Raw genomic sequence first — 17,827 nt, forward strand, 5'->3', positions numbered from 1 at the left:
TATCCTAATTTGAAGTGACATTTAAAAAAAATCATGGAAATTGCTCTGTTAATCTCATGGCAAATCAGATATGAAAGGAGCTATAAAAGGACTTAAGAGTACTAGTTTACAGCTTAAAAATAGTTTATCTTTAAAAAATTTTAGAAAAAAATATTTTTCAGAATTATAGTTGACCCATAGTTAACTAAAAGAGAAAAATGGCATTGTTTAATGATGATGACAAATGCTTAATTTTTTTTTGTATTGAATTCTAAACCAATTAAGATACCAATGACATATTTTAATTCAACCAACAGGAAAATCAAGTCATAAGAGTTGCTTTCAATGGATAGTAGAGTACTTATTTCATTGACATATGACAGAAATTATTCCAGCATATAATACATAGTACATTAGAAGGTACAATCTGCTATAAAAGAGTGTTGCATTGGATATCTTGGGAAAATTTTCATTTCTCAAAATTCATCATTTGATCAAACCAGTACTTTGAAACGACAGGAAAGAAAGGATTACATAGCTGCTCTAATATATTGAAATAATACAGTATTTACCCTTATTGGACTCACCAGTAAAAAAAAGGGAACATATACTTCATTTCAGTGAAAAATATTTTTAATCAATATTTATGGTAGTAAATTTATTTTAATCTTTGAAGAGATACTCAGAATCAGAGATTGTATGCTAATATCTATAGCTAGCATCAAATTAGAAATTAGGAACAAATTTGAATATAATCAAAAAGACTCATTTGGACACTAAAAAATATACAGAGTAAAACAGAAATACTAGTAAACTATAATTCAATCACAATTAAGTTTCTAAAAAGTCTAAAACTTTCCAGTAATAAATTAAACATTATTTCCAATTCATACGAAAGAAGTTGATTTGTATTTATAGTTGATGTTTTTTTATTCCTTCTTTATCTGTGTGACATTCTATCCTTTCATGAGGGCATCAAATTAAAACAAAAGCTAATTTTTAAAAGCCAATTTTTGTAAACTAGAATTTGAGTTTCAACAATTTATTGCTGTCCTCCTACATTAATAAATCAGACAGCTGAATAAAATGGATAAAAAATATGGAGTACAAAATATTTCCTGTGTGACAGTTTAGAAAACCAGTAAACAAAAGAGCAAGGAAATTCGAATAAAATGTATTCTAAAATGCAAGGCTTCTTAAACTGCGGGTTGACATTCTAAGTTATGTCAAGTTGGGAAATATTAGAATTGTCAACACTTTTATACTGCCTTTTTCCTTATGATTTTCCTATATTCACACACGAAATATTTATGGAAATAATCTAGTTTTTAAAAATTATAACAAACTTTATTTACCTATTTTTAAGCTGCATTTTCCTTTAGTTATAGTTAATTAATGCTTTAATCTTTTAATTTTTTATTTTCCAATTTTCAAATTATGGTAGAGTTTTTCTGATATAAATGAGTAATGCATAAGAAATATTTTAACGACAACATTTTAAAGTAGATTATTAAATTCTGTCCTTGCAAAATCCCTACCCCAAATCGGTATATGTTCTTTTTTCGTATCTAAAGAGTCCAATATAATTTGGCCAATATTTCAGACGGCAAATCAATCAATCATAATAACAATAAAAGGTATGCTTTCCGTTTCAATCAAACAGATTTAATTGAGCATCCAGCGATTTTTCTTCTTGTTCAATATATTTCAGAATGTCAAGCTCTTTCAAATCCTCGGTTGCAGTGTTCAGGTTCCCAGGTTCGTTAGCATTTGCGGCGTCCAAATCATTCGTGGTGTTCCGCGTGGTTTGGACATTTGGCTTCGGTTTTTTTGGTGGAGGTTTCGGTTTCGGCGGCGGTGCTGGCTTGGTTTGAACTGTTGTAGGTTTGGCAGGAACTGGTGGACGAACAGGTAGCTCAGGTTTTTGTCTTTGTTCCTCTGTGGATTCATTGGCTTTGTTCAAGAATACTTTCCTCGGCTTAACCTGTAATCAGACTGACTGTCAGAATTCCACGTACATCAGTTCCGGAGAAATTAGAGCCCGCAACTATTAATCTTAAAATAATGCTTTTAGCTGAACACTGTCTGTCAATTGTGCAATTTGAAAATAGGTCAAACGCTCTACAATGCAGGAAGGTGCAACCTGAAGCTACAAATTTGATACGTAGTTATTTTCAGGGTAGCAGGTGCTCAAAAAGAAAGCATTTTTCAAAATTTTATTACTAGATTAGTAATTAATAAAAATTAACCAATTTTTAAAGTGTTTAGAAATAACTGCGAAACATAATGTAGCATAAATATATTTTTAGATTAATTTTTAAAATCAGATCTTCAGAGATAATAGTTTTAATTCTGAGCAGATTTTTTTTTATTTTTAATAATTTTTCAAAACTTATTAAGCATTGCTTAATGCAATACATTTTTGTCATTCAATCGCTAGTGACACGCTTTTGTTTAATCCTATTTGTAAGAATACATTTAAAGATAATTAATATCTAATACTTGGTTTACATGTGTTTATCCCAAATTTAATGAACCTATTTTCCCTTTTACATTATTGCAATATAATTTAATTATTGCAATATAGTTCATGAATCATTAGTTAGACGAAACGGTATCATTTTGTCACTGTTACATAAAAAACTAGGAATGAACATTTGAATGAAAGAGTTCATGAAAACTCTTGCCGATATCCTTGCTTTACAAATTGTAAGAAAACGCCTGAGATAAAGTGCAGAATAACTGAAATTTGATATTTTCGATAAGACCTCAAATCAGATAGTTCATAAAGGTTCCTCATTTCATGAATTCCATGAGTGAGACAAAGCTCAAAGTCTCTATCTCATGCATCTTTATTTCCAAGAAATTTCTAGGCAAACATAAGACAAAAATAGCATGCTTAATAACTTCAAAGACCTTGTTTGTAATATGAGTATAGAAGTTCATTTCTAATACAGCCATTTAGACTGCTCCACTGAAAACTTTGATAATATTATGAAGAATATGATGAACTATTTCACTAAAACAAATTTAGATTTCGGAGAGGAACAAAATAGCTTTTCCCCATGTTTAAATATGATTCTTTTCTATTTGTCGTATACGAAACATAGAGAAAGTATTGTAATCGTCAGAAAATTCGAACTCGAGATTATGACGATTCTCCATGTTTTAGAAAGCCCTGCGTCCAGAAAAGAAATTTTTAGAAAATGTTTGCCTGCCTGTTTGTGACAAAGATAACTCAAATATGCTTTGAACTAGATGGATGGAATTTAGTATATGAATTTCATACCAAATTTGTAGATTTCTATAAATAATGTAGCAAAATCTGTTCCGGGTAAGTCCGGTTGTTCGAATGTAAGCAAACATGATAACTACAAAACAAAGAGGGCTAGTTAGATAAAATTTGGTACACAGATGTAGCATCTATATTGCAGACAGCTGTAAGATTTTGTGCTAAAAACAAGGTATTGAATATTTGTCCTTTTAGAAGCACGTCAATGCGATACTTCAAAAATGCAATGACTTAAATATATAAAATTTTAATGTGATTTTATGTAACTACAAGTGAATTTTTTTTGTCAAATTTTGTTTCAATCGGTTGGGAAGAACACGTATAAAATCAAAATTCGAGTTTCGGATATATTTAACTACATGTCAGGAATTCATGTGTTCATGTTCAATTCATGTGTTCATGTTCACTTCATGTGTGTCATGTTAATTAAATAAAAAAATAATAACGTATGACTATTGATAAGATAATTTTTAAGCTTTATCTTTGAAGAATTTTACTTCTTGAAATAATGTGTTTTAGTTATATTTGCTACCTTAGTCAGCTTAAAATCACTCCATATGAGATTTGTTCCGAACATTTTAGTTTAGGAAATATCCGGCAAAAACCGACGAAAAATTGCAATCTTCGAAACCTTTAGAAAACTTCACTGATTCTTTTGAGAATCTGCTTTTTTTTTTTTTTTTTTTTTTTTTTTTAAAGTTACAAGGCTGTTTTTCGCCTCTAACTGTAGCAAATTTACTCTAGTTTATATTAGTAGGTTAAATACGTTCTGCAAAATCAACCATTAAAACTTTATATTATGAATAAATAAATAAATAAATGCTTTTTTTTTTTTTTCCTTTTCGACACCAAGTCTCGCAACGTCGCACACACAGCAAGGTCGAAAACTTGAATTCTCAAGAATAGGCCCAACACTAACAACTAGTCGAGAAATCAAAATTACTGAACTTTTTATACATCAAGATATGTACCAGTGATACAATCCTTGTTTTCACCGAAAGAAAACTACAGCACACATATAAAATTCTTACTTCTGGCTTCGGCTGTGACTCAAATTCCACTTTCCCCAAAAAAAATTTTCTTGGTAGAGGCACGGGTTTCGCTGGCAGTGGCGAAAGTTCTTTTTCTATACTTTGTTCGGGTTCTTTCTCCAGTTTCTTGCTCGTTAATAGAGAATTCGGCAGAGGAGCCAGGTCAAGCAGGTCGTCAAGATTTTCATTCTTTCTGTTGAAAAAGAATTCACAGTTATCAGGGAAACTCAAATGAAGATCTAACAAATTAGGAAATGAAATTGGTTTTCATTTGTTGAGTTTTTTAATTGCTTTTTGTTTTTAAGTTCTTTATATTTTTTTATAAATCACACTTAATTTTTTTTCAAATTCTATGGTAATTGATTAATAATGATTCTTTTCTCTAAGTCATTTGGGCAATTTCGAATGCCTGCCAATTATCTCCATGTATTGTATTTATTCTTTATATTATTCTTATTTTCAATATTTATTTTAATTTTTGGCATTTTATATTTGGATTGAGATTTTTATTTTGTATTTGATTCTTCTTATTTCTAAATTTGTCATTTTGTATTTGCTGTTTCAGTTGTATTGTGAATCTGTAATATTATTCAATTTAATACGACTCCTCGTCCTTAATACTTTATGCTTTGTGTCTGTAGGCGTTTTATTTTTTTCAAATCATACCGTTTTTTTTTAATTCAATAACTCATATGTTTTAATTAACAATGTTTAAAGATTTAGAATTGAATACCATAAACAACATTTATATCCTATTAATTAAGTAAATTTGTTGCGACCTTCCCCAACAAAATTCGAAGTAATTTCACCATTTCTTTGTCCGGTGAAATGTTCTTTTTCTAGAAAGTCAATTTATTTTCTAAATTAAATGGTTTAACAAATTCCTCTGGGTGTTGAATGAATATAAAACCATGTAAAAAAAAAAAAAAAAATTCTCATTAGTGATTTGAAAAATATTTTTTAATAACATTTATTTACTCTTCACTTCGTAACAATGAAACAATATATTTATGATAAAATTAGATACTTAAGGACAATTTAACACCTTTAATGTATGGGGTCAGTATATTTATGTCCCAAGTAACAACCGCGACAGTTATTTTGAGATGGACTACTAAATTTGAGCAAGACGAGAAGGTAGCATCTTATTATCTAAGCTGCCATGCAACTGATGCACGATAAGTTACACCGCACCAATCCAAAATATATGGTAAATTTTTGATGAAATCACACCTCAAAACATTATTGAAAACCAAAACTCTTATCACAAGGTTAACGATCAGAGCAGCGGTATTTCACATATTGTGGCAAAAGCTTTATTCTAACATAACGCACTTTAAAGATACGACGATTCTAATATCATCTTATCTTTTGTCACATCTGAGGCATCGAAATTCAGACAAGGCTAATTCACAAAAGTAGATAAACTGAGCGAGGCATCATTAAAATAGGAAGTATGTTTTCTTCGGAACCAGAGCGAATCAAAAGAATTTTAATGGCCCAAATTGGTAGTAGCACATATCAAATAGTTCAGTTCTGATCTTCCAATATTTATAAAATATGACGACAACATAGTTTAGCGAAAAGTGGAGATTGGTCCTCAAAGCTTCATTTTAAGTTGATAGTAACAACTACTAGGAATAGCATATTTTAGTGATGTAACTCGAGGTGAGGTAGTGAGGTCAAAAGAATAAAATACCCATCCAAAATTTTAGATCTAAGAACGCTTAAGAAATTGCTAATCCATTCGGATTAATTATTTAAAAAAAAAAAACTAATGATAGATCTAGCAGAAGTTTACCACAGAATAAATGTTATGCATAAATATTCTCTGAAGAATCACTGCTTCTCTTAGTGTTAAAACTAGATTTTACATAATAAAAATAAAAATCTGATGTCAAATTCTCATTCTAATTTATTTATATCATAATTTCTTACGTCATACCATTAATATCTACTCATTTTTAAAAACTTCACAAACATCATGAATCCACAAGCCTCTCGCACCATTTTTACAACGCTAACCTACATAAACCACGTAACTTATGTAATTTTTTAAAAATCACCAAGTCTAATAATATTTTTGTATCAATCCCCTTAAATAAAAAAATCCAAAATGATTCTATTCACACATCAAATACTGTAAACAATGAGGTAATATAAATACATCCGTCCGCATCAATAAATAAAACCTATTATTTCCTGTTTATGAATATCTATGTCGAATAAGCCATATTAAATTAATTTTAGTGAGCATTAGATGCCTTATAAGAGTAAAGAAGACATGCCGCAACAATACAGAGTAATGAAATGAGCAAATGAATTAGAGCAAACGTAATTAATTTTACAATTTCGACGTCTAGATGTGTTCCCTAGGTTAGACTAAAACTAAAGAAAAACATTAAATTACAACTCAAACAGATTAATACCACTTTTTTCAACTAAACGAAATTTCATATATGCTAAGAAATAAAAAGAAATTGGAACGCTTTTATCTCTATTTTAAAATTAATTGGCATTAAAAATCTTTAAATAATTAATTGGCATTAAATCTTTAAATAATAACTTTTAATAATAATTATTTATTTATATTATTATAAATAAATAATATAAAATTGATAACTTCCAGGATAACAACGCTAACTTAGAGGTAGCAATTTACACCAAATCACACTTCGTCTACATCAGAAATGCATACCATAATACTTAACAGCTGAAAAAGAGACTAGAGCTTAGTATATTTCAAATGCAGTCATGATCATCGTATAGAATATTTATACAAAAAAGTCATCACGAAAGCTCATGATCTACAACTTCTGACGTCACATCTGCATTTCTGTGCTCCTCCAAAATACATGGACAGAAAAATCCCGCCTTATTCCCCCATGAAAAAGAGAAGACCAGGTATTTCGATGGCTGAGGCATAAGCCACAAAAATGCTTTTGTCATTCATTTTCTTTTTGTTCTAAGAAAGGTCGTCGGTTACACTGCTCAAAAATCTTTTAAGAGCCCAACTTCTCCAAGAGTAGAAATCATCATCTCGGTGCGACGTCCCTGGCATTTGTTTCGTCAACATCCCCCGGACCATCGATCACAAGGCTGGCTGGCAGATGCTTCAACCCATTTTTCAAACACCGGGGCCATTCAGATTTTTAGGACTTTTATTCTTTTGGTAAAAGACTTCTAAAGAATGATGCGGGGAAAGCACCGTTGGACTTCGTTTTGAACCCAAGGCATAAAGAAACAGATTTCAATTGGAAATCGATATTTCCTGGTTTTGATTCCAATATTCTTCAACCAGACAAATTCAAAAGGTTTTTTTTTTTTTCAGAGTATAGCAGTGCACTTCGTTTGAATTAAAAATGATTATAGAACAAACACGCTGGTTATGCTCATTATTTTAAAGGACAGCCATTTTTAACTTTTAATCCAATATTTGAGCGTGTAATTTATGCAGAATAGCATTTATGGCTAAAAAAAATTCGAGAAAAAGTATATGTACTTAAAAGTTAAGTTAAAAGCAGACAAAAAGTTAAACAAAATTTGTCCAGCTGGGCTTGAAAGTTGTTCTTCCCAGATTTCATTCCAAATCCAAATTTCAGTCAACTTTTATTATAGCCACTTAAAGTAAAAAAAATATTTTATTATTAATTTAATTTAAATAAATTTATTCTAATGAAATTTCAAATATTTATATCCTATATTTTTTTCTCCTTAATTTCTACTTACATCTACGAATTTTTCATATAGAATACCTTAGGTATTTTGCACTACTTTCAAATCAACTAAGCCTAGAAATATTCCATCAATCCCTAATATATTAAGGCATTATAAATATAAAACTGTAGTATATACTGTATATATATACTGAATATATACTGTAAATGTACTGAATATATACTGGCTAGTCTGTATATATTCAGACTAGACATATAAATATCAGGTTGCAATGCTCCTTGATATCTACATAATGAAATACTATGCACATGTAAATGAAATAATTTGAGCTTCCAATGAAGCGACCTTTGCAATTATTTGTTTGCTACATATAAACGGATCACCATTACGTTATCTGTTGCAATATTCAGACAAAAAAAAAAAGTACAGAGGAAAAAGAATTTACCTAATGATACCTGTAATAAATTTAAAAAAAAAAAACATATTTTAACTGACTTTGATCTTAATAATCCTACTACAAATCAATCATATATCGCGATATCTCTGCGAAATTATTAACAATTGCAAACAATATTTCATTAAACTTGTCACGCAAGGATTCGAGGAAAAAAAATCATTTCATGCAATAAGGGCAGAAAATGTTTTCATATATACATATATTTTTAAGGAAACCCCTGAAAACTTGAAAGTTGTTATCAATCAGTATATGTAATCGTAGTATACATAGTTTGTTATTACAACTGATTCATCAATTAAGTATGGGAATCAGATTTTTACTTCATAATTAATCATTAAAATCGAAAGTATTGTAATCGTCAAAAAATTGGAATTCGAGATTTTGATGCGTTTCCAATTTGATATACGCTTTTTACACCAAATTTGTAGATTTCTATCGAATTTTTTCGTCTGACTCTTTGGTACAGAGATGACTTAAAAACATTTTGAGCTAGGTGGATGAAATGTGGTATATATAATCTTTACACAGAATTTTGAGCAAAATCCGTTCAGAGGATGTCTATCCAGCTATTCGAATATGAAGTTAACACGATAGCTACAAAATGAAGAGAGCCAGATAAATCAAATTCGGTATACATTTAGGTAATTGTCAAATTCTGAACCCAATCTAAAGAGGGGGGTGAACATTGTCCATCTGCACTTGCAGAAGCGTATAAAGACGAAACGTACATATGTCAAGACTTTGGTATGCGATTTTGAAATTGCAATTGTAATTCTGCGTCAGATTTGGGTTTCAATCCTTTGGGAAAAACCTTCTAAAACGCAAACACTGCACGAATTGGATTCATTAGATCAAGAAGAATATCTAGAACTACAATAAAGAAATTTGAATCTAAAACTCAACACCTAAATGTTTAAAGTCAAAGAGTGGAGCCCCACGTAACGAGTTATGGATTGGCCTCATTGGAAAAACTAAGTAAAAGTTGTATAAGAAAACACATACAGTACACTCCCAAGTTTCCGGCATAATGTGGTGGAAAGCAGACCGGATAACAAAAATGCCGGATAGGCCGGAGTTCTATGAACTCATTTCTTTGCCACCAATACCAGAAGACAAAGTTTTTATACCACAACTCACTGTTATAATATGTATTTTCTTGCTTCTTATTGAGTATTAAGCCCTTCATTTATCTCAAGCCACGTAGAATGTGAATGCGGCCGCGGCCCAGTGAATCATTACCAGTAACGTGTCGAGTTAAAATATAATGCTTTTTTTGGTAGTTTATATACTGCATTGCACGTTTCAAGAAGTTATTAAATAAAAAGTAACTTAAGGGATATAAATTGTTCACATTTTTAATATAAATTCTGTAATGCCTAACGTAAATGGAAGAAACAAACAAATATTAGCGTAAATCGTAGGAAGAAACTAACTAACTCAAACTGATTAAGAAAACTAACTCAAACTGATTTTATTTTTCACTGATAAATGATTAAACAGATATAAAAAAGGTAACCCTAAGAAAAGAGTCAAAACTTATAGTTTTTAGCCTTGCCTCCATCATTAAAGAAAACTAGGCCGGATAGCCGCCAATCGGATACTCGGGAGTGTGCTGTATATCAAAGTGTTATAAAAATTTCTGTACTGAAACTTTTCTGACAAGTTTTTACACACCATCTTCATTAATTCTATATTATTAATAATAACTCTGGTTAGCATTAATAAAGAGTAATCACACTGATTATATATGTAAGTTAACTTTGCAGATGAAAGTCCAAAAAGAAGACGAATTGGGAATTTAATTTTTCTTTTCCATGGTAGGGCTTGATTTGTACACGGGGATGACTGATGAAACGCGTCCGTTTACATCGGTACTCAAAAGAAAAAAGCGAGAAGTTTTCACTAAGAGATTTTTAAAGGGTTTCTCTGACATGTGTCGATTCAGGAATCTTTGTCCTTATATCTTTTTTTCATCCCTTCGTTTGCCGAACGAGAATTGCAGAGTGGCAACTTTTGAGGGTTTTGAATCAGGAAATAAGGGACCATTTTAAAATAAAGTAGTTTAGACTAATCTAGGATTTTAAAAAAAGGGAAATAATTAAGATTTAAATTAGATTAAGAGATATCATTACATATTATATATATGAGGAATTATCATTAATTCACATCTTTAATCATCTGCTTCATCTTAAGCAAAAGGTTCACTTTTAAAAGTTTTGTTTAAACCATGTCCAGAAACTCGACTATTCGACACGGATGGCACAGCATGAGAACAAAGAATTTTCGAGCCGAAATGACCTGTAGCACACCGTATATTAAATGATATTGAATTGCAATTATCAGTCAATGTGGAATTTCGGTTTCTGGAAAAGGTATCAAAATACGTTTAGTGTTAAATAAGTGGAGAACATGGGCGTATCTTGTGATTGTAGGGATTTAAAACACCACATCCAGGAAAGATATTCTAACATTGAACAACGCTCAAATAATAGATTTTAAAAGTTTGTTATGAAAATCTTATGTTGTGAAATTTCAAGTAGGTTCAGTCATCTTAAACCTCAATGAATCTAACTAAAGTTGAAGAATGACATCGATGGTTCAAAACAAGCTGACGATGTCGAAGATATGAGAAATCATCGCTGTGATTAGAATCTACAACAGATAAATAGAGAAACTGTAAAAAAAAAAAAAAAAAAAAAAAAAGCCTGTTGATAAATTGTTACCTGCATTTCAGAACTCGTTGCGTTAAACATCTGCATGATTCTGTGAGATGCGAGCGATCAGATTTTTCGAAGATGATACCGTGGAGGCTCCATCACTATAATGCCCTGGTTCACAAGATTCTCCTGATGTCAAAATAACACATTCAGGTTCTTCCACACTCAGCCTGTAACCCTGATCTGGTACCATTCGAGTTTTTCCCCGAACGAAAATCTGCATAAGAGGTAACGATTCTCAAAATTCTCCGAAGTGCAATGAAAAACTGAGGGAAGGTAGCAAAAGATAACTTGCGATCTGCATCGTTTTATGAATGCTGTCAAAAATTTTAGTTGTACAGATTTATTATTATGAAGGACACACCAAATAAATAGTTTCTATCTGTGCTAATTTTTCCCTTTACAAAATAATATCAGAACTCTTCGAACGAAGTGTATAACATTATGTATCATTTTATATGAGATAAATTCTATCAACGCTTTTAAAATTAATTTTTTCTTATCACTTAAATTCAAAAATATTTTTTAAAAAACTGATTTTTACATAAAAGGAACATTTGATTTTTCCCATTCTTCTCAAAATCTAATTATTTTTACTTTAACACTCTGACTCCGACATTTTCTGATACGACATAGCATCATGCAGCGAATTCTGTCATTCTATGAGTAGAGCTACATACCTGACAATTTTATGTGGTTTCACAACTGTTGTTGGGTCTCTTGATAAGGAGATATCATACTGGCTAATGATTATGCATTAAAAGCATACCTTAAAAATCCCTTCCAGAATTAAAATTTCAGCTTAACTTCACCAAGAACAATAAAATGATTATTAATCATGGAATAAAGTTTAATTTCGTTGGATCCATAAAATTATTTATTTTTAAATCACTTTTGAATTGCGTGGGCTCTAGCTTCCCCACGCTTCTTATTAATTAATTTCTGTAACTTTACACTGTTAAGCTGCTGTATTAAGTGAAAATCTCGAAAATTCGATTTTCTTTACTATACTACGAAGTACAAAATTCTCACGTCCAAACTCTAAAAATAAAAATAAAAACACTCGTGACGTTTGCCCAGTATTCATAATTTTATGCACGAGGGGAGGTTCATTTCAATATTAGAGATTAAATAACTCTTATTAGAGAGCAAACGCGAAAGTTTTAGAAAGAACACTCACGGTTTTTCAATACTTTGGTGCAAAGTGTTAAAGTTTTGTTTCTGTTTTATAAATGAAAATAGGTAAATAAAGTTACATTTTTATTTCATTAACAATGATTCCAGATAAACATCTTTTTTTTTTTTTTTTAACTAAGTAAACGACTGAAAAGTTAAGAATAATTAAAGTACTATGTGTTTTTCTTGGAAGGTTGTTTCTACTTTACTGGCACATAAACTTTCTGCAACATACTTTTTACATATCCCCTCATCTTTCAAAGTCCACCCCAATGACCAGACATTATGACTTCCTTGATTTCATCATTCTGGCCCCTTCCTTCAAAAACCGCAACAGGAGGAGGAAGAAGAAGTTGCCTGTTGCATTTAATTCAATCAGAATCGCCGCTGTCAGGGCCGCCTTTTGAAGTATAGCGCTCCCGTCGCCAGTATCGCGGAACTGGCTGGCCCACCGCCATTTCTCTCTCACGTGGGCTGTCACTCCAAATGATGATCAACATGATTCCGAGGAAAAGAAATGGTTCCTAATGCTGCTTTATCTCGGCCGGTCCACCCCCCCCCTCTCTACCCCTTACATTTCTCTCTTGCCAACGGAATCGGAAGATTGGGTTAAATTGATAGAACGCAGTTTCGGTCGGGATGTGCTGTCCAATGTTCAACTGACAACACATGAGGAATAGCGAGCCGGACGAGAGATAAAAAAATAATAATAATACACGGTCGCTAATACTTGATGGATCGACTGTTGGGAGCACTGATTTTGGGAAAATGTGGGTCTACTGGTAATGAAAAATAACCATGCTGGAAATCCACAACCACGTTTTTATGCTGCGGCAAACTGATCTCAAAAAGATTTCGGTAGCTGTCTCAATGATCGATTCATCACGAGGCAGCTACTGAAGACATTATATTTCTCTTATATTAATATAAGCTGAATAAAATGTTCCGCATTTTTACCTCCTCGTATACGAAGTGTTGTAATCAATTTTCATTCAGATATACTTTTCGTTAAAAAATAAATAAATCGAAATTTGGATGGAACTTTCCATTTCAAGCTTTTTAAGTCGGAAAACAAAGGACTATTTTTGAAGTTCTTATTGTGTGTCAGCTTTTTCAAATGTGCGTGAACATAATTAAAAAACGCGACGAGCTTTGATGAATGAAATTCCGCATGATAAGCTTAAAGCTAAATCGAACGTTTCTATCTTTTTAAACGCATACTCAATTTTTTCGAAGGTTTACAAAAAGTGCCATCTACAAATATACATATATTTAATATGATTAATGCTATCCACAATGGATGAAAATAACATTTACTTCTTTATTTTCTTGCACACGAAGTGTATAAATGAAAACATTTTAATCATCAAAAAATTCGACATGTGATCTTGATGAATTTCAAAGTTTTAGATATCTCTAATTCCAAAGATTATAATTTGTCTATCATTTGGTCTGTTAATCCGATAATTCAAAATCGCAACAAATATGAAATTTGGTATGAGATCTTTCCGCCAAATTTGCACATTTTTATCAAATTTTGGTCAAAGGAAAGTATACATTCGTCTGTTCACGTCAATGAAATAAATATGAAGTGTGGAACTTCGCGTTCGCCATTTTTTACCCCAAAATTTGAGACTTTATTCTTAAAAACTGATAACCTATTCATGATTCAAATGACTATCCATCGCAAGCCACTATTTCCCGCAATCTTTTTGGCAATAATTGGACAACGTCTCGAAAAACGACGCATGTTTTGAGGCGATTTCACAAATAAATCCATTTTTGGATTTCTTCATAAAAGCGAAATTGCTGATAAGCCAGTTCGTGTTCCATCGATCGAAACAAATGGTAATCAGAAGAAACAACGTCTGGAGAGTACGGTGGATTCGACGAGATCTTCCATTTTAGCGTTTCCAAGCATGACTTGGCGGTGTCTTGGGACATGTGATCGAACATTATCATACGGGAAGATAATTTTGTTATGTCTCCTTTGGTACCGTCGCCATTTCTACTTCAATGCTCGACTTTAAAAACATCAATTGCATTCGATACCAATCCCCCGACCCCCTGTGCTGGTTTCAACAGCTGATATTATATCACACCGAGCTGGTCACATCAAATGCTGAGTATAACCTTGGCACTGAGCACATTTTTCTGAAGTGTTGAAACTTATGTCCTTCCACTAACAGCAGATTCACCGTAAGTACTTCAGAGCATTCGATGCGCTTCACCGCAAAATTTTCTTCAAGTGAAAAGCAGAAAATTAAAAAAGTTCCGCAAATGACGAGAATTTGGCTGGCAAATTCACATTTTTGATCGAGAATAAATTTATGATACTAACACAAATTCACTAATGAGGCTGTTATGTTCACAGATGTCCAAACTTACCGTGTGACAGTTTTGTCTGCCTATTTCGACCAGCACTTAAAGCTGCAGCGTCTTTCGAAAAACGGCAGAAGTAAAGTTGTACACCTGATATGTAAAATTATCATACGAAATGCAGATATGAAACAGGTTTCAGACCCATTTCCTAATTGGATTGTCCAACTACCAGTCTGTATATTCATGAGCATACGAATTTAAAAACGCAAAGATTTAGACAGATAAAATTTGATGCGTGGTAACTGCGGATTTTCATTCAATTTTGAATCTAATCGATGCAAAGAAAGACGTGCAAAATCCATATTCATTCCTCTTCACAAAATTGTGAAATTACATAGCGTCTATTAGAGCACCCACCCACGCACGCACGCACGCACGCACGCACGCACGCACACACACACACACACACACACACACACACACACAAATCGTGGGAAGGGAATTAAAGTAGGTTAATTTTTGCATCCATTAACCTGCGTGATATTTTTGCAAACCTTTAGCGACTAACTAGTACGCCAGGGTTATCCTCCGGTTAAGTCATTTAAATATAATTTCATATCCATGACAGCATGAAACTGCTTCACATTCAAGATGCGCCACTTTCTTTGTCTTACGCTCTGCTCATTATGTACATGAAATTTTTTGATGGAGAAAAATTCCATGACATCGTGGCATTTTTAAAGTGTAAATGTGTTGTTCATTTTTATTATAAATTTCACAGTATTGTAGACACTTTTTTTTTATTCATCTTGCAAACAAGACCGGTCTCTCTCTCGGACGTTATCACGTAAAAACACTAAAATTCAGCTAAATTTTTAAAATTTCGAAAAAATCACACCGAGGTGCACATTCTCACTTTTTAAGATATATATGTGCCAAATTTGGTGGCTAAGTCATGCCCTCTAATTTGTAGAGCGCCAACGCAAATCTTTATTATTAGTAAAAATAATCAAGAAAATGCTCAATTGTATCACTCACAAACAATTTTTTTTTTAAATGCAAATGATATATGACAACTTTCTATGAATTTCGTAGATTCCATACCATTCGCGAATGGTTCTGGTAGATAAGTACATAAATAATCAATAAAATCGAGTTTAAAAAAATTATTACTGCACATTGACACAGTAAACTGTGTCATTAAACAATTTTAAAGAAGGATCCACGACTAACGGAATTAACTTGGATGAATAAAGAGGAAAAGGTAAATTATGTCGTCAGGTCTTTTTTCTCTTTAATCTTGGATTTGAAATAAAAGCACAGTACTGTAGATAATAATTTTTATGGGCAATTCAAGTAGTATTAGAATCTATATAAAAAAAATATATACTTCTTATTGAAGCGAAATACCAATAGATGTTTTGTAACTTTTTTTTTCTCACCAGAAGTTATTTCTAACATCATTATTTTATTTATTAATTTATTTTTACCCACCATTAATTTTGTGAAGATATGTCAAAACTTTATGCCAGGTATGAATTACAGAAAAAATAAATACTAAAATAGGATAAATTATTTAAAAAAAAAAAAGGAAAAAAAAGAAATTTGAAATTGTAGGCAGAAATCCTTAACTTTTATAACTGATAAAATATGTAACTGCTATTTATCTGAGACAAATTTTGATTCAAGAAATCAATCAAAACTTGTAATTATTATTTAGCTAGTTCAGTGTCTTTTGCAATAGGATTACTTAAAAAAAATTGAAGCAAAAAAAAAAAAAAAAAAACTCTAAAGTCATAATTTACAAATTCTATCAAATGAATAGAATCCGCTTCTCAATGTAAAAATATGCCTCCTCTCTTGCATGAGCTCTTCTTGATTAACTACTACTCATTTAAAATTGAATTACACTAATGCCAGCAGTACAGTTTCCATCCAAAATTTGAGAAAATGTAATGGATTCTTCTACTCATGTCTAATCTAATTTTAATTTATTTGTAACATGTGACCATTCAATAATTTTGACTCTACATCTTTCAAACATTTTTCTTTCAAAAACTAAAGAAATTAACAATTTTTGAATCTGCAAATGATGGATAAAAGTTGAAGTTAAGAAATTTTTAAAGAAAGTATATTTAAAATCTATTTAAATATATTTATATTTAATATTTAAATATTTGGGAATACATGCTTTAAATACCAGGGCAAACATTTTCAAAAATTTAATTTAAAAATGTGAAATATGACATGTCATTATTTACACTGTCTCCCAAAATGCATGAAAATGTAGATGAAAAAAATATATTTTGGGAAAAACTGTCTACCATTAAATGGAATAAATAAAAAGGAAGTAACAAATACTTCAATACTGAATAAGAAAAAATTAGAATTTTTAAGGTTTTAATCATTTAGAATTACGACAGAGAAGGGAAAAAAGGGTTTTATTTAAATTTATAAAGGTCTTAGTAATAATGCTCAAATGTGATTTCATGCATTACTGAAATATTGCTATTTATAAGCTATTTTTGAAAGAAATACTGCTTTCTGTTTAATTACAACATTAAACTGTAGTAATTAAAATAATTATTTCTCATATCTAAAATATTTTTTTAATGATTTTCTACCAAAAATACATTAAAGACAAAATAAACATATATAAAAAAAACTTGTACTTCATAACAAAATTTGTGTCTGAATATATAGCGAAAAAAACAATGGGAATCTTTTTATGCTTGCTTAATATATTTATAGCAAGATCAAAGAAAGCTTTTTAAAATTTTCTCAGTTCCTTATAAAATTGCTCAAAAGGTGAAAATTCTCCAAAATAAATTCATAAAAATGAAGACAAATTTTAAAATAAATTGAATAAAAAATCAGAGTTCAGGAAAAATTGTACCGATTGTTTTAAGATTTATCATATTATAATTAGTTCCTAATACTGTACAAGTGTTATTGTTTTAGCATATACTTTATTTCATATAATTAAAGAGCTAGAAAATTTTATAAATCAATGAAAAAATAAAGTATGAAAGAAATGAATTAGTCACAATTAAAAAGAGCCCTTCTCTTTACAAGAAAAAATCACATCAGATAATACATAAATAAATAGAAAAATAACATTAACAAAATAAAAATAAATAAAATTTATCACTAAAGAACTGAATTTAGTAACAGA

The 17,827-nt window shown here is 30.9% G+C and overlaps 1 protein-coding gene across 5 annotated transcripts in view; it reads right to left on the reverse strand.

Annotated features, from left to right (window-relative positions):
• Positions 1-222: 222 nt before the first annotated feature.
• LOC129981309 (HCLS1-binding protein 3-like) overlaps positions 223-17,827 on the reverse strand; it is a 33,066-nt gene continuing 15,461 nt past the window's right edge. For all 5 annotated transcript variants that reach the window (XM_056092086.1, XM_056092091.1, XM_056092090.1 and 2 more), the window contains exons 8-9: positions 4,303-4,495; positions 223-1,963 (exon numbers count right to left, since the gene is read on the reverse strand). In XM_056092086.1, the coding sequence (XP_055948061.1) occupies positions 1,631-1,963; positions 4,303-4,495 (526 nt within the window). In that variant the 3' untranslated portion in view covers positions 223-1,630. The remainder of the gene's footprint in view (positions 1,964-4,302; positions 4,496-17,827) is intronic.

This window comes from Argiope bruennichi, chromosome 8 (assembly GCF_947563725.1).
Source record: "Argiope bruennichi chromosome 8, qqArgBrue1.1, whole genome shotgun sequence".
NCBI lineage: Eukaryota > Metazoa > Arthropoda > Arachnida > Araneae > Araneidae > Argiope > Argiope bruennichi.